General features: G+C 42.0%; 3 protein-coding genes across 3 annotated transcripts in view; 2 read left to right on the top strand and 1 right to left on the bottom strand.

Moving 5' to 3' along the window:
- LOC125881078 (neurotrypsin-like) overlaps positions 1-26,585 on the bottom strand; it is a 46,856-nt gene extending 20,271 nt beyond the window's left edge. Inside the window, exons 1-3 of the mRNA XM_049564032.1 lie at positions 26,211-26,585; positions 18,257-18,299; positions 836-1,078 (exon numbers count right to left, since the gene is read on the bottom strand). Coding sequence (XP_049419989.1) covers positions 836-1,078; positions 18,257-18,299; positions 26,211-26,309 — 385 coding nt within the window. The 5' untranslated portion in view covers positions 26,310-26,585. The remainder of the gene's footprint in view (positions 1-835; positions 1,079-18,256; positions 18,300-26,210) is intronic.
- On the top strand, positions 3,612-7,763 carry LOC125881101 (E3 ubiquitin-protein ligase TRIM21-like). Its single transcript, XM_049564093.1, has 2 exons — positions 3,612-3,762; positions 5,354-7,763. Exons 1-2 carry the CDS (start codon positions 3,666-3,668, stop codon positions 7,021-7,023), a joined length of 1,767 nt encoding a protein of 588 aa, XP_049420050.1. The 5' UTR covers positions 3,612-3,665; the 3' UTR covers positions 7,024-7,763.
- LOC125881104 (E3 ubiquitin-protein ligase TRIM21-like) lies at positions 9,400-16,359 on the top strand. Its single transcript, XM_049564099.1, has 3 exons — positions 9,400-9,446; positions 12,043-12,202; positions 12,342-16,359. The coding sequence occupies exon 3, from the start codon at positions 12,344-12,346 to the stop codon at positions 14,030-14,032; it is 1,689 nt and encodes a 562-aa protein (XP_049420056.1). The 5' UTR covers positions 9,400-9,446; positions 12,043-12,202; positions 12,342-12,343; the 3' UTR covers positions 14,033-16,359.
- Positions 26,586-27,140: the final 555 nt, after the last annotated feature.

Here is a 27,140-nt window from a genome sequence, read left to right on the forward strand (position 1 = left end):
GCAGTAGCAGCAGCAGCAGCAGCAGCCGCAGTAGCAGCAGCAGTAGCAGGAGCAGCCGCAGTAGTAGCAGCAGTAGTAGTAGCAGCAGCAGTAGCAGTAGCAGTAGCAGCAGTAGCAGTAACAGTAGCAGTAGCAGCAGCAGCAGTAGCAGTAGCAGTAACAGTAGCAGTAGCAGCAGCAGCAGTAGCAGTAGTAGTAGTAGCAGCATAACAGCAGCAGCAGCAGGCAGCAGCAGCAGCAGCAGCAGCAGCAGTGGCAGAAGGCAGTGGCAGCAGCAGCAGCAGCAGCAGCAGTGGCAGCACCAGCAGCAGCACAGCAGCAGCAGCAGCAGCAGCAGCAGTGGCAGCCAGCAGTGGCAGCCATAGCAGCAGCAGCAGCAGCAGTAGCAGTGGCAGCACCAGCAGCAGCACAGCAGCAGCAGCAGCAGCAGGCAGCAGTGGCAGCTATAGCAGTAGCAGCAGTAGTAGCAGTAGCAGTAATAGCAGAAGTAATAGCAGTAGCAGCAGTAGCAGTAGCAGCAGTAGTAACAGTAACAGTAGTAACAGTAGCAGTAGTAGCAGCAGTAGTAGTAACAGTAACAGTAGCAGCAGTAGCAGTAGCAGCAGTAGTAGCAGTAGTAACAGTAGCAGTAGTAGTAGTAGTAGAAGTAGTGGTAGTTATAATAGTAGTAGTAGTGGTAGAAGTAGTGGTAGTTATAATAGTAGTAGTAGTGGTAGAAGTAGTGGTAGTTATAGTAGTAGTAGTAGTAGTAGTAGTAATAGTAGTAGTTATAGTAGTAGTAGTAGTATTATAAATGATCCTGTGTCAGTGACATCCTGGTGATCCGTGGTCATACCCTGGTGGCAGTCGCAGTAGGCCCAGCCGATGGCTCCAGAGTTTTGTCTGAAGAAACACCAGGGGTTGGACTCTCGGTCCGGGTTCCTGCAGTAGCTGTGGTCGCCCAGCCCTCGGCCCGGGTACTGCATGACGTAGTCTGGAAACTCAGTCCACTTCAGACAGGGGGCGCCAGAGTCCGTCTGAGACACGGTGCCATTGTAGTATCCCAATTCTGTGAATCCCTCAGAGCAGGACAGAGGCACTGCACAAAGAGAAGGAGGGGAGGGAAGGGGAGGGAGTGAGTAAACGTTGAGGAAGATGGGAGAATAAGATGTTTTGGATGAAAGGAGGAGGATTTGGGTCAGAGAGGACAATGTGAATAAAAGGGAGTGAAAGTTTGTGAGAAGTGAGAGGAAAAGAGGAGTGGAATTGCTCTTATCCAAATCACATTATCCCCATGTCTGCATTTTATCTCTGCATAAAGGCTTTCATGGATGATTCCCATATGCTGTCCACTGCCACAGCAGGATTCTTCCTAATGCATTTACTCCCACTGATCCACGCTGAACTGGTGAAATTTCCATAACCTTAAAGCACCCCATACTCAACATGGTGGTGATCAGACACTTCCAGTAATCTTCTCAGAGAAGGAGAAGTGTGTGAGTGAAGCTTAGACGGACTGAGAGAGAAACTGCTGACATCAAAGTGAAGCGAAATTAGGCCACAAAATACAGAGCAGGTTATATACTGCGGCCCAATAAAAGCTTACATCACGCATTAATGAAAAGAAATTACACTGCAGATTTTAACAAGCAGACTGGTACACATGCAGACACACTAATGCACTCTGAGGCCGTTCACACTAGATTTATAGAACGAGGATGGCAGATCAGACAGAGAACCTCTGTGTCCTTGTTTATAGGACGTCTTTATAATGTAAATTATGAACCAGATTTCCTGACATCCATCCAACGGTTGGTGAGATATTTCAATAAGAGCCAAAAGTACCTGCTGAAAACGTTTAGAGGGAAAATCAGAGAATCATCAGTCATTAGGATTCATCCTCTGGGAAGCCTACATGTTTGCACTAAATTTATGACAATCCAACCGTTTTTGAGATAATTAAAAACAATAGATCACAAAAATGTCATTAGATTAGTCATTTATTTGTTTTTTAATTATTATTTTTTTTGTTTTCTAATTATTAATTTTTTTTGTTTTCTAATTATCATTCATTTGCATATTTCTCATTTTTCTGGTTAATTTCTTGTTTATTTTCCTCGTGTTTTTTCTTTTTATGTATACTTCTTTTTTCTTGCTTATTCATTTTTTCTTGTTTATACCCTCTCCCTTTTCTTGTTTATTTCTCTTGTTTATTTCCTCTTTGTATACTTCTTTTTTATTTTTTTCTTGTTTATACCCTCCCCCTTTTTTCTTGTTTATTTCTTTTTTGTTTACTCCTTTCTTTTTCTTGTTCATACTTCTTTGCCTTTTCCTTGTTTTTTCTTGTTTACTTCTTTTTTCTTGTTTCATTTTTTTATATTTGTCTTCTTTCTTGTTTATTTCATTTTCTTGTTCTTTTTTCCTGTTAATTTCTTTTTTCTTGTGTATATCCTCTGCCTTTTTTGTTGCTTATTTCTTTTTTGTTTACTTCTTTTTTGTTCTTTTTTGTGTTTATAGAATAACCCTATTACTTGTTTATTTTTTTGTTAATTTCTTTCTTGTTTATTGTTGTTTTTTCTTGTTTGTACCCTCCCATTTCTTCTTGTCTATTTCTTTTTTGTTTACTCCTTTTTTCTTATTTAGTTCTTTTTGTTTACTTCTTTTTTTCTTAATTTACTTTTCTTGTTTCACTTTTCATATTTATGTCTTTTTCCTTGTTTTCTTGTTCTTTTTTCTTGTTTATTTCTCTTCTTTTCTTGTATTTTAGTTTTCCTATTTCTTTTTTGTTGTGGTTCATTCCCTTTTTCATGTCAGTTTTTTTCTTGTTTATTTCTTTTTCCCTGTTTATTTATTTTCCTTGTTCATTTATAACCGTTTCCCTTTTTTTTCCTGTTTCTTGTTTCTTTTTGTTTCCTCGATTCCATCCTTCCTCGCTGCTTCCATCTTTTCTTGTGGCTACTTTTCATCCCACCTGTCACTGTGCCCTTTTCCCCTTATTTATTTCTTTATTTTCTTGCTTCCTTCTATCCTTTATTTTCCTCCAATCGTAAGTTATCTGATCTGAAAGCATTAAAATCCCCCAAACCAGGGGGAAAAAACACTGCATGTTAATTCTTACTTGTAATGACACTGTCTCTGAAGGATTTTAGTCTTTCTCTGCACACAGTGAGGCTTTAACAATTTTTTGAGGCCAAGCGGCTACTAAACTATGATTAATGGCAGAGGTGCTTCAGTAACCAGCAACAGTCTTATCTCCTCGACACACACAGCTTGGCCGCCCTGGAACATTATCTACGCAGTGCAACCCTCGTGCCCAACTTGCACGCTAACACACATACACACTCACAGATTTGCTGCATAGTGGCCGAGACAGGAACCCACACACTTCAGTACAGTACACACTGAGAAACAAACAAACACACACACACACACACACACACACACACTGGGTCCAATTTGGAGGGAGATAAGAGGAAGAGCAGAAGAGGGAAGCAGTGAGAGAGTCTGAGAAACAGGAAATCAATCAGGCAGAAATGTACTGAACTAAAACAGAAATCTATCCTCAAACACTAAATAATACAGAACACACTCAGACACTGGACCCAAAAACAACCCTCACTGGTATCCAGACCTTAAAAACAGCCTCTGACTTCACAGACAAAAATGTGTCTGTCCCTTTAAGAAACATGACACAGGAAGAAACTGAAAGTGAACAACTTTTCTGGGAAACCACCAGAGTCTCCGCCATTAATATTTCTCTTTCCCAGACCAACACAGACAGACGTAAGTAGTCTTTACTGAGCCAAACCGTCATTATTAACACATAAGAAGTGAAGTCTATGGTGTGTGTAGGTTGTAGTTTCATCCCACTTGCTGCTATTCAGCAGTTTTGTTGGGACATGCTGTTTTCTAGAGCACAGTAACAACATGTTGCTGTAGTTGGTGAAATAATTCAAACATAAGCTTCAACCTAACATGATCTTCATCAGCAGATGTAAATGTTTCTGCTCTGCCTGCACTTTATGATCTGTCGTCCATGTTGGCTAATGAAGTTAAAGATTCACAGCTGATTCTTCACCTACTGATTCAACAACTACTTTTCATGTTACAATGAACTTTGAACTTCACCTCTGAGGCCAACATAGAGGAGAAGTCAATAATTACACAACTAAATAAAATACACCTTCCTGTGGCATCTTGACGTATTCATTTAGTACTTTTACGACAAAATCCTTCAATATTTTGATGATTTATCCTGATTTTGAGGGTGTATACATGAATTTGTTTAAAGTAGCAACACACCCATAAATGCATAAGCTAAATGCAAGCTAGTAAACATGGATGTCAACAATTCGGGTTTCACATTTCTAAAATTAAGAAAATGATTTAGAAAAAGAAATGTGTGATGTATGTTGTGGTGTTGTTGTTTTTGTTTGTTTGTTTGTTTGTTTTACATTTTTTTTCCACAAAAAATATTTATTTCTAGAAATTCATAATTTTTTTTTTTAAATTTTATTTTATTTATTTTGCACTAAAATTGCAGGGGCAAGTGAAAATTGCAAAAATACTTGCAAAGTTGACTCAGATTTGGGGCGGTGCTAGAACCTAATTGCCAACAATAAGCTATTGCTACCGTTCAAAGCAGTGCTCAGGGATCGTCTCCACGAGCCGCTCCTTTCCTGGCCAGATAGCACGAGCTAACACAGTAGCAGCAGCTAACATCGAACACTGAGCTGTTAAACAGTCCAAACAACCTCACACTGACACTGAACAGCTTGACTCTGTCGTTAAAGCCATTAATAACCATTGGACAATGTTAGCTGTGTGATGCTAACTGTTAGCCCTGTCACTGTGTGTGTGTGTAGGACTCCCAGGCACGGAGCTCACATTTCGGCAGCAGTAGTCTCGTGATAAACAGAAAGAGAGAATGTAAGAGAGAAGGGGAAGAAGGGGGTGAAACTCTACATCGAAATGAGATTTTAACTGTTTTAAATTCTCAAATTTGCAGTTAAGTTGCAGTGATTGGACAGAATTGCAAGGCCATGCAGAATTCACAGGAATTGGCTGAATTTGCGTTATTTGTTGCGATCACAACATCTTGGAGAGACTATTTATTTTAGCTCTACATGCACTGAAAATAAAAAATAAATGTGAAACAGAAACTTCACATGTTGCCTCAAACTCAGACTGTGCAAACTCCATCTGCTGACTTAGATCATGTGAAATGATCGAAAGCTCCACAGCAGCTACTGAATAAGATTATTTTACGCAACTGCTGTTTTCAAGCTCAAGAATAAACTTTGAATCTCAGCTCTGTGTTGGTTTATGTGAATTTTCTGCCTTAATTTAACAGTTTTTGTTTGTTTGTTTTCAGAAATGGCCTCCAGCTACAGTCTTTTATCTGAGGATCAGTTTCTTTGTCCCATCTGCCTGGATGTGTTCACTCGCCCAGTTTCCACTCCATGTGGACACAACTTCTGCATGTCCTGTATCTCATCTTACTGGGATGACACGCCGGTCAGCCAGTGTCCAGTCTGTAAGGAATCATTTGAGAGGAGACCGGACCTCAAGGTCAACACTTTCATCTCAGGGCTTGCATCGCAGTTCATGTCGCTTCAAGTGACAGACTCTCACATCTGGAGCCCGGACCAACAGCAGGCTCTCTGTGGTGGAGCGGTGCTGTGTGATATTTGCACTGACACCCAGCAAGAGGCTGTCAAATCCTGTCTGGAGTGTCTGACTTCTTACTGCGACGTCCATCTAGAGCCTCATCACAGAGCTGCCGGCCTGAAGAGACACACACTGGTTGACCCCTTGGCGAGCCTGCAGGACAGGATCTGCAAGGAGCACGCCAGATGCCTGACGCTGTTCTGTATAGACGATGGGGTTTTGCTGTGTGACATCTGCGCCGGTTTGCGCCACATCAACCATGGCGTCACTTCTCTGCAGCAAGCTTATGAGGAGAAGAAAGCTTTGCTGGGGGACACTGAGGCCAAAGTGCAGCAGATGATCCAGGAGAGGCTGCAGAAGGTCCGAGCCATGAAGGAGTCAGTAGAACAAAGCAAGACAGAATCCAAGGAGGACTTGATGAGACTGGTGTCTGGCATCCAGAAGTGCCAGACGGAGCTTGTGAAGGTGATGGAGGAGAAGCAGAAAGCAGCAGAAGAACAGGCAGATGGGTTTATTAGCAGTATGGAGCGAGAGATAACCGAGCTGCAGAGCACAACAGTGAAGCTGAGGGAGCTGAAACAGACTGAAGACCAGCTTTGTTTCCTCCAGAGTTTCCCAAACCGATCCATCCTACCACACACAATGGACTTGTCCACATTAAGTTTAAACAGACAAGCGGAGATACACCACGTACAGAAATCTTTGAACAAATCAGTGTCTCAGCTGCGAATGTTACTGGATAAAATGAACACAGTAATACAAAAACTCTCTGACGGCACAGACACGTCAAACGATGCTACGTTGGAATATGTGCAGCAGTATGAGGCGAACATTGTGCTCGATCATGATACCGCTCACCCTTTGCTCATTTTATCTGACGATGGGAAACAGGTGAGATACAGCATGGATTCAGCTTTGTGGGTAAACCCGACCCTAAGCCAGAACACGTTTACTGTAGATCTTGCAGTTCTGGGACAGAGAGGCTTTGGACATAGCTTTTACTTCGAGGTGTTTGTGGGCAGAAAGACAGAGTGGTGTCTGGGCGTGGCCAAGGCGTCAATCCAAAGGAGGGAGGCGGTTGTTCGGAGCCCTCATGGTGGACTCTGGGCCATCTGGTTCCTAAAGAATAAGTTCGAAGCCTTCAGTTCTCCAAATGTGCGGGTATACTCTGGGAAAGTGGAGCGGGTCGGCGTGTTTGTGGATTACAACAGAGGGCAAATTTCTTTCTATGACGTACAGACAGCAACACTCATTCACTCGTTCACTGGGTGTATCTTTACTGAGAAACTGCATCCGTACTTTAATCCTTGTGACAATGAATATGGTTCAAACTTGGGGCCGATGATAATTGTTCCTGTCAATCGTACAGAGTGAGCTGTGGGTTATTTACTAAAATGCAAGTGATGTGTTTGATTGCATATAAAACTCTTCATATTCAAGAGCAGTTTTTTTTTTCTTCGTAAAGCTCCTCCTAAAGTTCCTTTCCTGATTTCTGTGTCTGCTGTATCTCAGTGTGCCTTAAATTGAATTTGTATACATCATAACCTTGATTAATTATTTAGTTCAAGACAATGTAAAGTGGAGGGAATAAACAGAAGACCTTAGAGAAACTGGTGGAGGGGAAAGTAGAGTGTGCAGATTACAACTATGTGAGTTTATGTGGTGTTGTTTAGGTCTGGTGTGGTTGCAGAAAATACTTAGTAATTGTTATTTTAAAGAGAAAAATATGATTTTATCTACAGACACAATGTTGTTTAACAAATCAATCTCCAGAGCTCTTCAGTGGATGATTAATATTTAATAAATAAACTAAAAAGAACTAACATGTCTGGGCTGTTACTTCACAAATGAGCGAGTGATCTAACTCCACACACCTATGTAAAGGTAACTAGGGGTTGTTTTGGCAAAACAAACACCATTACACATCCAGTGTGTAGGATTTAGCGGGATATATTGGCAGATATGGAATATAAGATAATAAGGATGTTTTCTGAAGTGTGTAATCACTTGAATGAGCCGTTAACATCAACATAAGGAGTGGGTCCTCATCTACTGGCTCTAGATAGGGCCTTTCGCGTCACATCTGCTACTGTAGTTAGCACTGCTCGCCCTTTGTGACAAGCGGTGTCGAAAAACCCTTTTATGCCTTTTACTTCTTTATTCCCCCCCCCCCTCACACACACACACCACACACACACACACACTGGACTTTGAATTAGGGATGCAACATATTGTATTTTTTATTGATATATGATATGCCCATACATAACAAATCATTTGACCGATACAGGTATCGATATATCCATTTTTTCCCCCACCCAGCGCTCGACAGTGCGAGCGTTTCACTCGCATTTGCGCACACACCTAAAAATTGGTGTGTGCGAACTGTAAAAAATATTTAGGGGCACATGTGCGCATAAAAAAAAAATCAGCTGAAGCAGCCTATATTTTTGTCAATAAAAAATATGATAATTTAACCGCAAATGGGCGGTTTTCCAAGCCACTATCGGCACAATAAATATAAGTCCCACTGTCGGCAGGGTGGAAATAAGTCAAAGTGTGGAGGAGACGGACTGGGTTAAGCAGCAGACCTCCGGGGAAGCCTGCTCCGTTCTCCCCGCAGTTAAGGACCGTTCTCCACGGCTAGGCTGTCGGCTGGGTGGAAATAAGTCAAAGTGTGGAGGAGACGAGGGACCGGGAAAAGCAGCGGACCTCCGGGGAAGCCTGCTCCATTCTCTTTTCTACTTTTTCAAAACTTGATGATTTTACCTTTCTGTACATTTTATATACAAATTCATTAAATAATTTTGCTTGTAAATGTCTATTTGCATCACATTTATTATGGAAAACACATTATTTGATCAATTTACATTGTGCCCCTAAAGTTCTTTGTGCGCTCCTTACTTTTTCAACTTAGGAGCACATGTGCTCCTTAGGAAAAAAGTTAGCGTCAAGCCCTGCCCCCACCTAATTTTAGTGATCATCAAGTCTCTTCTGTAGTGGTATTAACATCATGTTATGCATGCATATTGTTATCGTGATGGCTCACCAGCAGATGGAGACATGAAATACAATACTTTTCAACGTGTAATATTCATTCAATGTGCAAATTAAAAAAAGCATGTTGGCCGATTCTTATGTTTCATTTTAAAGCCAATATCAGCCGATGACGTGCCGATATTGTTGCGCATCTTTACTTTGCATGTTTGAGGTACAAGGGGGAAAATTCCATAGAACATAGCACTGAGGTATTGGTCCAGTTACATCAATGCAGACTATGACCTGAAGGCTGAAGGCACTATGTCATGTGTTAGAGGGCTGTCTGCTTGACTTTTTGAGCCCTTAATGCAGACTCTCTGTGAGCCTGCAACACTACAGACTCTGCTTGGCAGAATAACTCACGATGCAAAGATTAAAAAGGCAACTGTGGTGTAATTCCCCTCTTGAAACATCAATACATTTTCCTGTTCAGTATGAACAAGTGGGGCTGCTGCTGTCCATAATTGTGTTGTCAGAAAATAACTAAAAATGCTCAAAAATTCCCAAAGCACAATATTTAAAAAACTGAAATAGAAATCCTCAAACACTAAATAATACAGAACACACTCAGACATTGGACCCAAAACAACCCTCACTGGTATCCAAACCTAAAAAAGCCTCTGACTTCACAGACAAAAATGTGTCTGTCCCTTTAAGAAACATGACACAGGAAGAAACCGAAAGTGCACTTCTTTCCTGGGAAACACCTAGGATCTCTCTCGTCATCATTTCACCTTTACAGAGCAACAAAGACAGACGTAAGTAGCCTTTACTAAGCCAGACGTTCATGTGTAGGTTGTTGTTTAATGAACTTGCTGTTATTTGAGCAGTTTTGTTGGGAGCTGCCGCTTTATCATGCACATTTAAAATGTGTTGTTGTAATAAATGAAATAACCTAAATACAAAATCAATTCAGTGGGCTTTCATCATATCATTAAATCATTTTATATTGACTTGTATATCTATATAAGTACGTTTATATTTGCCTTAAATGTGTGAATTTTTTCAACTATATGTGGTTTTTTATTTGCTCTTGTATTTATATTTCATATTGTTATGTTTTACATGTCTTTGTTACTATTTTACTCTTTTGCTTTAATGGAGCCTCCCAGCAAAAGTATTTCACACGATAGTACTCGTCCAACTGGACTGACAACAAACAGCTTGACTCTTGAATATCACGTGATCATCAGCAGATAAGAGTTTGGCTGGTTCTCGTCCATGTTAGCTGGAAAGTTGAGATTCAAGGTTGATTGTTTACGCTGGTAATAGCAGTTAACAACAGCAACAACAAAACATACCACGAGGTTTATTTATTAGGCTTCTGAAGCTTTAACATGTCTTTGTGGAGAAAACTGCAAACTATTGTGGTGATTTTCTGCAACTGCTGCTTTTAAAGTCAGGATGGACAAAAAGTCTATGAAAACATGGTGAAATATTTAAAAAAAAACTGTGTGTCCTCTTGGTAAATGTCATATAGGTTAAAGATTTTTTGTTTCTTTTTCTCTTACAACATTTTTGATGACTCATCCTGATCTTGGGGCTCTATATACATACATTTTTACATTTAAAGTAAAGACCACAACACAATGCAGGTTTCACATTTTTCTACGGAAACCTGCTTTGAGGTAGAAGAATCAGAATCAGAATGCCTTTTATTATCACTATACACATGTACAATGAGATTAAAAGCAGCTCCTACCCAGTGCAGAAATGTATGTAAAATATAAAAATATAAAAATAATAATGCAGGTAGGAAATGCATTGAGGAATAGCTCTGGGTATCCAGCAACCACTACCACCAGTTTCTACTCCATTGTTTACCAACTGTAAACTTGTTCTCGTGACCACCACGTCTCTCAAATCATCCAATTGGACAATGGGAAAAAAGATGACGTGTGGCGTATTTCTGCTCTGAGCAGACATTTTTTCAACTCACGGAGTTCAGAGCGCTCTGGCAAAAACGCCAGGCATCTACAGTGCAGAAACTTGAGGTGCATTGCAACGCAAACCTGAAGCAGAAAGCTTCATTCTCCTTAAAAACAAACATTACAAAAAGGCGCCTCCAGCTGCTAAAATGCTTTCTGTGTGTTCAGGGCCTCAATGTACACACAGACAACATTTAGAACCTCCACAGGGTGCATCTGAAGTGCATGTAAATTGGAACAGGTCTAACCTGTGTAACAACAGCAATAAGACGTTTGTTGATCTGGCGGGGGGTCGGAACTGTCCAGTCCCCCAGAGCTGGGGTGTGCACTGGCTGGATTCTGGTTGCTGTGGCCACTGACTGGGAGTTAGTCTGCAGAGGTGCTGCCCACTCTCCTCCCTGTGAGGTGGTCTGTAGCAGCGGGGAATGACCAGGAGGAAATTTTGAGGCTCTAGCTAACATTAGCTACCTAAACGTGAACATGACGCCGCAGTTGTGAGCCTTTGGCTTTGATTAGCAGAAGGCTAAATTATTAGCAACATTTTCTTACATCTCTGAAACGCTTTGGTTATTTTGGGTGTGGTTACATGATGGCTTGTCATTCAGAATGAAATAAATCTGGATGAAATCATTCGGAATTAAAGTCTTTCCAGGTAGTTTACATGAGAAATATTCATTCAGAATGAGGGTTTACACGGGAGATCAGTTTAATCGCCTTTTAATCACCTGTATTCAGGTCCGCGCAAGCTTTGGGGCAGGGAAGGTTTCTGATTGGATAGGGGGCGGGGCAGATGTTACGTGTTTACGCTTACCAAAAGAAAACACTGCAGTCCTCGTTCCGGATAACAAGATGCTTGACGACGCCATTCTTAGTGCCTTTTTCGGGCTTGTTTTGCTTAAATTCTTGAAGCAGCAGTACGACAACAACCGCTAATGCTAATGCTAATGCTTCGTCTGTTGAGGAGGAGGAGGAGGGAGATAGAAGGTCGAAGAAGGGAGACAGAAGACTGTGCTTTGGCAGATGGAAATCGGTGAGTGCAACGAGTCCGACTGCTCTACTCAGCCCGTTGCTATGTGCGCTATATACGTCATCGTGCCAGAAGGGCAAGGAAACGAGCATGCGCAGAAAGACCGGAATGAACTTAAAGAGGAATGAGTGTATACAAGTGCGAGAAATTCTTTCATTCGGAATTAGAAACAAAATATTCCAACTCCTTACATTGGATTGAATTTTCAATCGCATTGGCCATTTTCATTCTGAATTAGGTGTCTACAATATCACTTTTAACAGGAATGAACTTTCATTCCGAATGAAAAGGGAATTAAACTGTCCATGTAAACACACTCATTGACACGTGTTTTATGTTGTTCACTGTCAGACTCTCTTTTTGCTAAGTCTGTCTTTCTTTTCTTGTGTTGCTTTGCAGTGTATGCAGTTGTTGAGGATGCTGAAATAGCAAACACTGAGTCATCTGCATTTGCTGAACAGCCAACAGGAACGCCCTCTCTCTGAAATGACCTTTGATTTGTCGAAGTCTCTCGTCACAGGCTAGATTTTCTAAAACCTGAAAACAAAGCCAAGAAGAGGTGAAGAGGTCTAATGTTCTCTCAGTTCACTTGTCTTACAATATGCTTAAAGTTTATTATGGGATTTTTGCCCAATGACGCCAAAATGAAACTGCCTGCCCCAGCTTTAATGTAGCTGTTATTGTTTGTTTGTTTTCAGAAATGGCCTCCAGCAACAGTCTTTTATCTGAGGATCAGTTTCTTTGTCCCATCTGTCTGGATGTGTTCACTCGCCCAGTTTCCACTCCATGTGGACACAACTTCTGCATGTCCTGTATCTCATCTTACTGGGACGATACACCAGTCAGCCAGTGTCCAGTCTGTAAGGAGACATTTGAGAGGAGACCGGACCTCAAGGTCAACACTTTCATCTCAGGGCTTGCATCGCAGTTCATGTCGCTTCAAGTGACAGACTCTCACATCTGGAGCCCGGACCAACAGCAGGCTCGCTGTGGTGGAGTGGTGCTGTGTGATATTTGCACTGACACCCAGCAAGAGGCTGTCAAATCCTGCCTGGAGTGTCTGACTTCTTACTGCGACGTCCATCTAGAGCCTCATCACAGAGCTGCCGGCCTGAAGAGACACACACTGGTTGACCCCTTGGCGAGCCTGCAGGACAGGATCTGCAAGGAGCACGCCAGATGCCTGACATTGTTCTGCACAGACGATGGGGTTTTGCTGTGTGACATCTGTGCCAGTTTGCGCCACATGAAGCATGGTGTAGTTTCTGTGCAGCGAGCTTATAAAGAGAAGAAAGCTTTGCTGGGGGACACTGAGGCCAAAGTGCAGCAGATGATCCAGGAGAGGCTGCAGAAGGTCCGAGTCATGAAGGAGTCAGTAGAACAAAGCAAGACAGAAACCAAAGATGTGATCGCAATCAGCGTGCAGGACTTGACGGTGCTGGTCTCTGAGATCCAGAAGAGCCAGATGGGGCTTGTGAAGGTGATGGAGGAGAAGCAGAAAGCAGCAGAAGAACAGGCAGATGGGTTTATTAGCAGTATGGAGCGAGAGATAACCGAGCTGCAGAGCACAACAATGAAGCTGAGGGAGCTGAAACAGACTGAAGACCAGCTTTGTTTCCTCCAGAGTTTCCCAAACCGATCCATCCTACCACACACAATGGACTTGTCCACATTAAGTTTAAACAGACAAGCGGAGATACACCACGTACGGAAATCTCTGAACAAATCAGTGTCTCAGCTGCGAATGAATTTGAATACAATGAACACAGAAATACAAAAACTCTCTGACAGCACAGACGTGTCAAACAATGCTACGCTGAGATATGTGCAGCAGTATGAAGTGGACGTTGTTCTCGATCCTGACACTGCTAACCCTAGCCTCATTTTATCTAAAGACAGGAAACAGGTGAGATACAGCATGGATTCCAGTGTTCGGAGAAACCAGAACGTGAACCCTAAAATGTTCACTGTAGCTCTCGCAGTTCTGGGAAAGAAAGGCTTCTCACGTAAGTTTTACTTTGAAGTGTTTGTGGGTGGAAAGACAGAGTGGTGTCTGGGCGTGGCCAAGGCTTCAGGCCAGAGGAAGGGGAAATTTGTTCGGTGTCCCGGCTCTGGATTCTGGGTCATCCGGTTCCAGAAGGACAAGTTCGAAGCCGTCCTTTCACCAAACATGCTGGTACACTCAGGAAAAGTGGAGCGGGTCGGCGTGTTTGTGGATTATGATGGCGGGCAAATTTCTTTCTATGACGTACAGACAGCAACACTCATTCACTCGTTCACTGAGTGTGTCTTTACTGAGAAACTGCATCCGTTCTTTAATCCTTGTGACAATGAATATGGTTCAAACTTGGGGCCGATGATAATTGTTCCTGTCGGTCACACAGAGTGAACGGAAGTGTCAGAGACTCAGTGATTTGAGATATAAAAAGAGATATTTACTAAAATGCAATTGATGTCTGATGTGTTTGACTGCAATTAGGAATGTCTGTTTCAATTAATATTGCTTTTGGTTGCCTGACACCCATTAACTGGTAGTCTCGCCACCAGACAATCAGAGATCTCCGCCTTCTGATAGTATGGGGACACTCCTTTCTAAAGTGTGTTTAACACACCAGAGAAAACGGCCGGCAACAAAGCAACGCCTCTTGCATTTTTGAAAAGGACACGCCCTCCCAGAAATGTGCGTCTGTGCTCAGTCCACAAGATTGTGGAAATGAAGGACTTACAGCGACTTGAGCCGTTTTGTAGCGCTACACGTGTTTCTAGTCAGACTATGTTTACGAGCACAAGAGTTCAGCGAGCCACCGAAGGACCACCCTGCGGATTTACTATTGGTTCTTCAACGCAGGGAGTTTTTTTTAAACTCTGAAATTGTATCCGCCCATCTAAACACAAAATCAGGGAGAAAGTCATCAGTCTTTAGTTAAGCAAAGCGTCTAAAGACTGACTTGTGAGTCTAATTAACTGGTAACTAACCGGTTAATTTTAAAGAAAAAAAAATAACGTAAAATGACGTGAAATACAAGATGCCTTTACTTTAAGTCCAAGGCTTCACTGACTGGGTGAGCTTTAGCACTGCATTTCAAATAGCGATGCACCGAATATTTGGTAACCGAATATATTCGGCCGAATATTGGGGGAAAAAAACACTCATTCGGTGGAATAAGTGAAAAGCAAGACTGAATAATAGCGGTGTGTTTTGATAACGCAATCAAACAGCGTGCAGTGACGGACAGAGTAAAATGTCGGCAGTGTGGCGATATTTTACTCCCTCCGTCACCGCACTCGCATTTGTGACTAAAAATAGTTCTGTGCGAGCAAAATAAATCATTCAGCACGCTGTGTGGGTACAGATTTCAACCAGCAGCAGCAATACGGCAGCCATAGTGCTCCACGGTGCAAGATAAAGCTTACCGGCGACGGAGAAGTCCGGCTCCAATAATGTCCTCTTCTTGGCGTCATGACTGCCCAAAAGTACCTGGACAGCCAAGCCGTGGCAGCACACAGGTATGTGGCGTGTCAGAGGAGAAACGAGCCATTCACATTACTCTTTGTGGCAGGTAACGGTCCACAAACCTCACCGCACTTTAGGGACTGTTCTTTACTTGTCAGGGTAAGAGGGTGGCTAGTTGATTTTTATTTCATTTATTTATTTTATTGAAGTATGAATAAGTCAGGACGTAATTTATTCCATTGAAATATCATTGATGTATTAAAGAAAAGTGACTTATCTTTTTATTAATGACAAATGGCACATCTGCCTCTTTTTCGCTGTGGTATCGTGATACTACTCAGAACCATGATATTTTCACTGGTATCGTACCGTGGGTCCCAATTTTGGTACCGTGACAACACTAATCTGGAGGGGGTTCATCTGCAAAAACTAATGAAAAACTAAACAACGGTATTCGGCCAAGCGTTTAATTTTATTTAGCTTCGGCCACAAATTTTTATTTCGGTGCATCCCTAATTTCAAAGCACTGTCCATTTAGAGGACACAGCGCCCACCGCACACCCTCCGGTTTCCACTGGTGAGCTGACGTTAGCCTCAGCTGCTCACACCAGCCGTGTCTGGTTGATGCTAGCTAGCAGCACTACAGATTCATGATTACTGCTGGTAACGGCGACCAGGTGGTGGGCAGACACTGCAGAAACATAGTGGTCACCTTTCGGGCACTATGTTTCTGCATGACAGTGAGGCTGGCCAGCTGTGTGCCTCCCACCAAATCCAGGTAGTGCACAGGGCAGTAAACTGAAGAATAGCAAAATTAACCTATAACTTAACCTTCAAAAATATTCCCTGCGGTTAATTGATTAATGGTCAACCATCAACATCACCAACTGCAATTAAAAATGTTGTCAAAAATACACAATAGAAATCAATAGAAATGTAAGAAGTGCAGATTAAACAATTTGATTAAGTGAGGTGGTGCTGTTAATGTTTGTTTTGGTTGCAGAAAACACTTCATAATAATTATTTCAAAGAGGAAAAAATAGTTGTTTATGGGTAAGATGTTTTACAACAAATCTATATCTTTAGAATTTGTTTTGCTCAGGGGACAATGGCAATATCTGTGCGATTCCCCATTGTAAAAAAATACTTTTTCCCTTTTAAGTATAAAGAGGCACTAGAGGTAAAAGTTTTCTGAAATTTTGTTTAAATATGCAAATAACGAAGTATGCAATTAAATATGCACTGATTTCCAGGACTTTAAACACTTGTTTAATTTTGTTAAAATATTCAATTTTTTTACAAATGGAATTTTGAATACTATTTTTGTACTATTTTTTTGATAAATCAGAAAATACAGTCAACAGCCATAAAAAAACATTTTCGTCATTTTTTCAGGAACAAAATGTTTTATAAATCAGCCTATGAGTGACATATGAACAAACCCCCTCTGTAAAAACCTTCAGTTTTGGTGAAAGTTTGGTGTTTGTAAGTGCAACTGAAGTTAAGATTTCTGGCTCAGTGTGTATGAGAAAACAGCCTTTACAGATGTGTATTGTCAAATTTCATACATTTTTAGACAAAAGAAAGACACTACAAGTGAATGGGGTAAAATGAGAACAAATAGAAATCACCATGAAACTTGCCTAGTTGGTTATCTACATTAAGAACATTTCTTTTTGTGTTACAAGTTTTCAAAAAATGTATGTTTACATATGCAAGTGATGCATCATCTAACTAAATATGCGTTTTTTTTCATACATTTCCAGAACAGAAATCAGAGTTCAATTAACCACCTAAATGTTTATTTTGGACATTTTCCTTCCACCACTCTAAAAGAAGACAAAATAGCCCAACATCTCAAGACTGAGCAGTGTATGAAACAGCTGTTTTCACTTGCACCTTAATTAACAGCCTTAAAAGGTGGTTAAACGTCCACGATTCTTCTACATGAGCAGATACGTAAGTTCTTAGGCTGATTTTGTTTTTATGGTAACAGAAAATGTATGCCTTGTCACTGCAATTAAAATATGTTTAAAGCTGTATATGATCTGTCATAAAACTTTAACAGCTAGCTTGATTAAATTTTAATAAAGAAAAAAAAGCATTACATAACTAAACCAGGCAACATTTTCATCATTTCCATCATCAGTGCAAACAGGGCGTCTTAAAATGTCTTTTTGTTTTGATGGTATTATGACTCTGCATCTTTAAATTCTCCTCTCTTCACTTTTAAATTTCACCTCCTCCCTCGTCGTGTATGCCTCATTCATGTTCTTTTATTCATCTCAACACCCTCAGCATTCACACACACACACATACACACACACAACACTCGCTGCTAACACCCTCCTCATTGCCACGACAACGGTACTCTGCCCATCGCCATGGGAACACTCAGTCTCCCTGCTACCCATAATCCATTTCCCAGCCACAATGAGTATTTGACACGGTTCACACTCGGAGGCTTGCTGTATGGGGGGTGGGCAATGTGTGGAAACAGCATCTTCTACACAAAACACACACTTTATAATAAATATGGAATATCTCTTTTTCATTGTTTAACCTGGTTTCTGATACAATTTTGTGCAACAAAGGAGGGCCGGAGGGAACAGGCAAGCATCTTGTGCAACATTTGCTGAATTCCCGTACTCTCTTTCAGAGAGCCTCGAGGTGGTTTCCACATGATCGAGCTAGTTAAGCTGGTTTTTGTAGATAGGTGAGAGGTGTGTTTGTAATTGCATGCCATTGCAACACACAGCGGTGAAGGCACAGATATTTCAGCGCTGGAAATGAACCTGAGAAGGAGGAGTTCCTCGCCCCACCCCCCAACATGGCCTCCGCTCCTCCCAGGGATGTAGAGAAAGGAGAGAAAGGAGGGGAATTAAATGCAGAGGGGTGCAGGCCGGAGGGAAGAGGAGAGGTAAGATTGAATGTGGGAGCAGGGTTGTGGTGGGTGGATAGAAGAGAGAGGAGAAGAGGCGCCAAACAGAAGGGGTTTCATGAGTCAGAATGTGGGTTAAACTGGAGGGAAAAACACAGATGGAGCAGAAGGGAAGAGATGGTGTAGGAGGGGAGGCCGGATGGAGGGACATTTTGATTTATAGCTGAGAGTACGGACAGGATGAGGGTGCTGTGTTGGGAGTATCACCTCCCACTCACCTGAGTTCTGCACCTCGTTTAAGTAACTGTCCTCAGCCACCACCTGCAGACGGGAAGACAGAGGCAGCCAGTTAGACAGAAGACCAGAATTTCATCTGAAAATATCTCAGTATACCACACGTTATTACTGATACCAGAGCAGACCAACAACACCAGAGACTGCAGAGGTTATGTTTACTGCTCCTTTCATCTGTTAATTAGCAGAGTATCTCAGAAACCTGGTGGAAAAATTAGGCACTGGGTCCAGGGACATGAAGTTATTTATACTCTGAGTGGAGAGAAATAAGTCTCAAGATCAGTGACAAATGTATTTCATGATGCACAAATAAAAACAAGCTCTTTGAAATATATATGATTTCTAATTGATGTATTGTGATCACAAATCCTCCACTCCACATCAGATACTGTCACACACATTTGTAAATCTTTTTTTTTTTTTAATTTTTTTTTTATCTGGATCACAAAACTCACGATTTGTCACTGCTATTGGGACTAATTTCTCTCCATATTCACAACACACTTAAATGAATAGTTTGCCATTTTGGGAAAAACAGATATTCACTTTCGTTTTCACCATTCTCTTTGTTGTTGCACAATTTTTGGACAGATCAACAAACCGAGACATAACATGTTAAATTAGTGAGCCATATAGGTGCTTATGGTCAGATTTGGTACTTCTGGACAGAGCCAGGCTAGCTCTTTCCCTCTGCTTCCACTCTTTATGCTAAGCTACTCTAATCGTCTGCTGGATGTAGCTTCATATTTAATGTACAGACACGAAAGAGGTATCCTCTAACTTGTAGTAAAAAAGAAAAAAGAAAACAAGCCCTGTTTCCACCAAACACTTTCATTATGGTACCTTTGAAACCAACAGTAACCCTTCAGACATGGTACCTAGACCCTAGAGTCTCCACCGCAAATGGTACCCTTAAATGTGGGCGGGGTTGTTGTCACTCACTGCTCCGTCCAGCACTCACTGTATTTCCTCATTACCGGTGACACAGATGGAAGTCTGCACCTTGTTTATCGTCCACAGAACGAGGCTGCACGCTGACATTTTCAGAACAAAATAAAACAGGCTGCAGTGAGAGTTTAAATATCCATGGGATATTTAAAAATAGTGTGTTTGTGCATTTAGTCCTTCTCAGGCAAGCTCAGGGGTTTAGTGTTGCTGGAGCCCACAGGAACAACGCTCCACTACGCTTTTTTTTCTCTGAGTGAGGATTAGAATATATGCAGTTCACATATCCTGGTCAAAACTAATATCTAAACACTTGAAGATCCACTCATTACTAAAAGTGTATTTCATATAAAAACTAAAGTGATGGTCAAAGTTGTCACAGTGAAATTTAAGGTGTGTTGATGGATTCATGTCGTCACCTCATGCACTAAGTAACATTACAAGTTAACGTTCCACCTTAAAAGTCACCAGCAGTCGACCCAGTGAATTAAGTTATTTTGTTCTCAAAAAAGAGAGGCAGCAAAACATCCTTTCATTTTATAGTTAGAGTTTACAAATAAAACTCTCCACAGTATGAACAGTGTTTACATGAGCCTCAAAACCAGCCACAACTCAGCCCTGAGCAGAGTGACCGTCCTCTACTGACCAATCAACAGACTGCAGTGTTCACAGCTCCACCTTTTAGTACCTGATCTGTGTGCTAGGTACCCCAACAGAGGGGGGACCAAACATGGGGACGGTACAGAACGGTTCTATTGGTACCATCCACAACTTTTCACAGTGTTGGTAGCTGGTGGGACTCTGGAGTGACAGTCAGACAGTTTATATACCCATCCATCCATCCAGACTGACCTCCTCTCTAAAAGGTTTGACAGCAACAACATCGCACTACTTCCACCTTTATTCATCTAAACAATACAGTCATACAGCCTATTATTTTAAGTGTTGAAAAAAATGACCAGTGCTGTTGTTTTCAGGTGAGGACAGTCTCCTTGAAGACATTATGTAACTGCATCCAAATATAGATGAAACATGCACAAATTTGGAGGTTGTCTGTACACAGTCCAGGAATTTAAATGGTCCTTAAAAGAAGGATCTGACTCATTCTTGTTGAAACAGTACAGTAATAATTTCACACTGTTTTCTGTAACAGGAATCTGCTTCAGCCTTGGTGAAGGTGTTTCTCCGTATTCTTAAAGATGAAATAATCTCAGGTCAAAGCCAGAAACCAGAGAGTAAAGAAGAAGCTGTAAACTCAGGCGCGTTTTCACAATTTACTCACAAGTTTATTCATTAAGGGCAGGGATAACCAAAGGAAAACGAGTATAAGACACCTAAGTGTGAGAGCGTAGCATACAGTGTAAACACACACACACACACACACACAAACTCTAATAGTACCAGACAGCATCAGATGATATCTGACAGAGGAGTGTCTGTTTCATTTTCAGAAATCAGGTCACACCTCTACACAGCGGGGCACCTTGCAGTAGAGAGAGGACACACACACACACACACACACACACACACTGTGCTGCCGCTGTGAAATAACTGTAGTGCAGTGAAATACAACACATTTCACCTTCACATAGGTGAGCTCTGCTCTCCCCGGTTGTCTCTCTACGACAACGCACAACTCATAACACACACACACACACATGCACACACAAAACACACATCCAGGCGCCTCCCAGGAGTCTCCGCTCAGCCTAATGATATTACAGCAGGAACAGGTGACCTGTAGTCGTGAACATGGGTGCTGATATCTCCATTCATATATCAATCACACGGCTCGATTACAGAGCTAATCAGTTATGACGCTCTCACAGCTGCGCCCAGTGCTTGCCCATGCAAACACACACACACACACACACACACACACACACACACACACACACACACACACACACACACACCAAACACACACACACACAACAGAGCTGGGACTGTACAGATAGACTGGAGCAAATACAGGAGCAAGTCCATTTCTGCACTAGGTGAAAACACATTACTGCAGGGCTCCAAAGCTTTTAGTCCTAACTGATAAAAACTGTGGTACCTGGCTGACTGCTGCTGGTACAGTTTTATGTTTGTTTGTCTTCAGTTGCTTTTCTACTTCTAAAATTTGGGCACCACGCCCAACGGATTTAACCCCAAAGAGCTCCAAACTTGTAAACGCCCAGTTTGTGACAGTTGAAGTGCTTTAAGTTGAGGATCTATCATTACATGTAAGCTTCACAACATATAAAACACGTTCTGTGCCCGGTCACGCCAGAAAGTGGGACAGCAGAATTCATTCATGTGTCATCCCGAAATTGGTAAAGAGCTTTGTGACAAAGTGACCAGTTACAGTAGTTTAAAACAAACATATTTGCACCATCCACTCCTCCCTCATCTCTGTTGTGGAGAGGCACACTTGGGCAAAGTAGGCTTATATAAAACTGGTTGATGCAACACAGCTAGTGTGACAGTAGGGCAGCAACTAATGAGTATTTTGTCAACTGTTCTATAAAATGCCAGAAAATAAATAAAAAATGTCCATTACTATTTTGTTAAGCCCTATTTAACATTTTCAACTCGCTGATTTTGTCTGACCAACAGAACAAAACCCAAAAATACAAGAAAACTGGCCAAAGTCCTCACTTTAGAGACTGGAACCAGTTTCTTCTTTGGCATTTCTGCTTTGTTATGTTCCCCAGCAGTGTTTTCTTTTTCCTAGTTTAGGAAGTGCTACATAAAGAACACAGTACAAGGCTTTGACACAAGAGACCAGAGGTTTACATCCTGACTCTCACCTAGAGTTAGGTTTAGGCCACAAAAGCACTTTGGTCAAGGTTTGGAGGAGGTGGACGTTTCGGTTGAATGTCAATCTAACACAAATTACACATTTAAACAGCTCCCAGGTTTATGACAAAATCACTTGACAACAACGACTCCTGTGTGCGCACTGTGAGAGAGGAGAGGGAGAGACACTGTGCTGCTGCCAGAGGAGCTGCTGATTGAGTTCCCTCTGAGCGGTAAGTCACTAAAAGTCTGAGAAGTCCAGGGCTGTTCATAAAACATTCAGGATGCCACAGTTTATTCCACACTACTGAAGCTGCTCCTCTTTTTGGAACCACCGCGGTGTCGGTAATAATTTCACTTTTAGCCATGCTTTATGTTGCCGAAATATCACGAGTATCCCGATACGAATTTTTCATATCATATTAAGAATTATACTGGTATTATCGTGAACAATATAGTATGGCACACCCCTAGTGCATGTGTCTTTTGAGACTTGGTAGGTTTGTTAATTAAGATTTTCTTCTTATGTTGATGTTAGATGTATTTAATGTGTATTTAATGGAGACATGGTTGGTGAATTTGCATCTAGACAAACGCTTACAGCAGATACAGTAGATGTTATACGCTGGTGGGCACAGAGAATGACAGCATGCTGCCACAGTCACACGTGTGAAATTAATATTGGTGAATATTCACCTCCCGTTTACTTCCATTCAATGCAAGCGAAGGGGCAAATAAAACATTTACTTCTGATGGAAAAGGAAATCCGCATTTTCACATCATGTGAAGTGCAACTTTGGTGACCTCTGACAGAAAGGAAGGAAACATAACTGGAAGGAGGAAACACTGATTGTTGCCTTGTCTAAAAGCCAAAATTGTGTGATACTGGCTATGAACTACACAAACTGCCCCACATGAAAGATGCTGCCTGGCTGACAGTGAGTTGGGACACAAGCATGGAACACAAGATAATGGAAAAGGTACTAATACTAATACATTTAATGGAATTCATTAGGAAGCTGGCTAACATTAGCTAGCAAGCTGGTTTTCTGTGGGAGTCACACCCGCCACTGTCCTCATTCAGCATGAATATCACCTCAGAAGGCAACAGTCACTCACCTGCATTCGCTCCTGTGTGACTGTGCCCTCAGTCTTTACAGGAAGTTTAAACGACAACATATGTTTATATTGAAGTGAGAAAAAACCCTTTGGTGGCTGCAGCAATTATGACAGGAACAAAAGAGGAAGAAGAAGCGACAAAGTCTACATAGGGAGGAGGTCGAGGTAGATGGATGGCTCAACATAACATCAGACTGTATCGTTGGAGACAGCTGTTCATTTACCGTTCTCTACAGAGAGTGAACCCTTTTTTCTTGTAGAGTATGACCACGATCTTTTCCTAACCTTAACCACATGTTTACTATTGTAACAATCAGTACGTTTACATGCACAGTTAGGTCGAGCTATGGTTATAGCTTCTTCATCTGTTAGGCATGTAATGCTTTTTGACTTCTGGGTCAAAGCCCAGGGCAGCTGTGGGCCCAACTGACTGTATACATGCAGGAGGAATTCGACTCCCAATCGAATTATCGTCTTATTCCGGCTTTGAGATATTCGATTTGGTACGATTTAAGTCAGACTAACATGTTAACATGTATTTTAAAAGTCTGGTTTTAGTCGGACTAAGGCAATAAATTGATTTTCTCTTATGTCATGTAAACGTACCGAAGTACTTATTTTAACCCAAACCATAATCTTCATGCTCATGTAACCAACCCGATACCTTACCGATAGAGATGAACTGTAGTAAACTACCCTCCATCGTACCACTGACCACATCTCTCAGCTCAAATGTATAACGCATCATCCTGCAGATTTTCACCGGCTCTGGGGCTGTTGTTCAAACTACAGATTGTACGTCTGCATTTTTGTATGCCTGCCACCACGAACACAAAGAGTACAGAAGTGGATCAAGAGAGAGACCCACCCCTCTTTCTCTCTAAAACAGTGGTTCCCAACTGGTCCAGCCAGGAGGTCCACATTTCTTTTTATCATGAGTTCAAGGTCCACACAGTTTAATACAGTCGCCATCATACTTGGGTTTGACCATGTCGTCGAGTTACTGTCTGTTAGTCACTCACTCTACAGCAAGAAATGGACTTCAAGATAAAAGATCTGTGCCAGAAATTCACTGTACTAAAAAATAAAGAGGGTTTTTTATAAACTTGACATGTTTGTGAGTCACTTGTGGTCCATTCAGAAAGGACCCGTGACCCACTTTTGGACCACGACCCACCAGGTGGGAATTACTGCTCTAAAACTCAGTCCAAACCCCGATCAAACAGTAAAAACAGGCAATGCTAATCAAATATAAGCCAAAATTCTGTTACTCTTCTTGCCTAAAATGTCTTCAAAAACTATTTTAGTGTACTGTTTGGCTGTTACACGATACTGTTTTCTGCTTTGTAAAAAACGGAGGCTGGAAATACTGAAATCAAAACTAAGCAGTGCTAATAAAATAGGAACCAAGATTCTGTTACTGCGTTACCTTATTATCATCTAAATTGTTTTCAGGAACATATTTTAGCTTACTGCTTTACTGTAATTCGATGTCTTTTGTTACCAGTCGCCGGCTAAACTGTTTCCTGTGTCAAAACAGCTTAGCTCGTATTGCATCACCCAAGAGCATGAGCGTTAATTGGTAGTTGTAGGTTTCCTACCAACACATTCTCACTCCAACCTCGTCACATATTGACGTTTGGTCATGGACTTCACACGTCCACATACAACATGCAAGGTACCCTGGGTGCGTTGGTTGTTGACGTTCTGGGACACCGTGTCAAGTTCTGCCTGTTACATGCATTGTCTTCTTTCAACATACACTTCTGTTTTCACAGGAAATCTTACATTTACATACAGTCTCTTTCAAAATAAACGTTTTTCCTTCAACAACTCAGGTATATCCACCCATGTTGGGAACTTAATCCTACAACTACAGCTTAACGTTTCAACATGAAGCTATCTTAAGACTTTTGCTCTATGAAAATGAAGTACTGTTGGGGGTGATGCAGAGAAAAGCAGAGTTTTCTGAGAACTGCTGGCTATAGGTTGATTTCCACACTTTGATTCCTTTCTGTTTACTTGTTTACATGTCTGATGTTTTGTTGCGATGTTATGTAGCCTCATCCTGCGTTCAGAATTCTCCTGATGAAAAGATTTGCCTAATGAAGTTGAAATGAAAAAGAAGGAGAAAAAAGCTAAAACTCATCTGCAGTGTGCTATTTGTGCTACATGCACGGCTGCTTCCAGTGTTCGCGGGTCTAATTAAATCCTGCACACCACTCTACTCCACTAATGACTTCTACACAGGCTGCACAGCTCATATGCTACACATTAGCACCACACACACCTACTGTAGTACAACATACCAGAAGGAGAAAAAAAGAATGAATTAATCTAATGATTAATGGATTGATTTAGCATTCATTAACTGTTTTGCCACATGAATAAGAAATTAGAACTTTAACCAATCTTGTCCTATAAAGCTGACTTCCAGCTAAGGCTCAGGGTGCTCTGACTGACCCACACCTGACAGCACCACCTGCTCCAACATGTCTGAGCTGACCGATGTGCTGTGACAAGCTTCAACAGCGCGTGCAGGGTTCATTCCCACCTCACCGCGGGGGCAGAGGAGCGCCGATGGTTCCTCTCATGATATCCCGCCGAGGGGGCTGGAGGAGGAGGGTGGGGGAGGAAGGTGCAGGAGCTGTGATTGAGACCATGCATGACACTGCGAACGCGCGCGCGCCCGTGCGCCCGCTTAATTGTACAATGCGCTTTGATTGCGCCATTAATTGGCTAAAGGGCAGATTAGAGGTGTTTGGCGCTCTTTCAACGTCCCGACCTGCACCTGCTTTGGTGGAAATGCACCCTGAATAAATCAACGGTGGTTGTAAGCAAGAAAACACACACGGGTCAGTCCTTAAAGATTGGTTGCATTGCATTCTAGTAAAGCCTCATCAATGTAATGTTAATTATGACCTAATTAAGGATGTTTTTCTGACATGCAGCTCAGGTCATCAAAGCGTGACTGTCACGGGACAGAAGAAAAAATGGATATATAAAAAAAAAATCAGGCCACATTGCAAAATCAACCCCAGCATCATCACCATCATCATCATCATGATCAGACAGGAGTAGCCTACGTACCTCCGCCAACAACGGCAGCCAGAGGCAGGCGGTTCCGATCAAGCACAACATTTCCCGGCTGGTTAGAGCCATCCTTCCCGCCCGGTGTGTCCGTGTCATAGCGAGAAAAGGCGCCGCTCCGCTCCCATCTCTGAGTCCAACCTGTCCGCGAGGTGAGCCGCTACCCTCCACTCGTCCCGAGCTGCTGGAAGAATGAAACGTGGTGTGTGATGATGATGTACGTGGGAGGTTTTACGCACAGAGGACAGGGTGCGGCACTATAAACGCTTCACGGGATGGAAGACACACATACACACGGAGACACACGCACACACACCGATCCGATCCTGGGTGAAATAGTGTTGAGCTCTGCAAAAACCTGATACCACAAGCACCCGTCTCTCTCCTTCTCTCTCTCTCTCTCTCTCTCTCTCACACACACACACACACACACACACACACACACACACACACACACACACACACACACACACACAGTCTCCATTTGTCAGCTGGGTGATCAATCATTGATGAATTGTTGATTTTGACTTTGTTTTCTGCAGGTTAATCACTAACAGCCTTTTTAGATTTGGGCCATGCAGACAATTTTGTAAAGGACCTCCTGATGAATGAATGTCCCAAAATTTTCTGTCTTCACTACAAACCATGTCGGTATTCAATAACCCAGTCTGTTTTGTGGCTTCTGGACAAATTGAACATCACTTAAATACTCCACATTACCCACATGGTGATGATAGAACAGTTTTTCCAAAATCCAAGAGGCTGCATCTTTTTTTACAGGTTAAATAAGTAGACTATGCTCTCTTAGGGTGCTCTCACACTTAGAGTTGTCTCGCTTTGATCCAAATCAGGGACTAATTTTGTTTCAAAGTTGCATGATTGCCTAGAGTTGGTTCGTGTTCTCACGGCAGCATTTACAAGCGAACCAGA

This window comes from Epinephelus fuscoguttatus, linkage group LG20 (genome assembly GCF_011397635.1).
Source record: "Epinephelus fuscoguttatus linkage group LG20, E.fuscoguttatus.final_Chr_v1".
Classification (NCBI taxonomy): Eukaryota; Metazoa; Chordata; class Actinopteri; order Perciformes; family Serranidae; genus Epinephelus; species Epinephelus fuscoguttatus.

What these genes read in the sequence shown, in the direction of transcription:
- LOC125881104 (XM_049564099.1), top strand. Translation starts at nt 12,344, where the DNA reads ATGGCCTCCAGCAACAGTCTTTTATCTGAGGATCAGTTTCTTTGTCCC.
- LOC125881101 (XM_049564093.1), top strand. Translation starts at nt 3,666, where the DNA reads ATGACACAGGAAGAAACTGAAAGTGAACAACTTTTCTGGGAAACCACC. An exon ending in CCAGACCAACACAGACAGAC is followed by an intron (nt 3,763 to 5,353) that starts GTAAGTAGTCTT and finishes GTTTGTTTTCAG; the next exon opens with AAATGGCCTCCAGCTACAGT.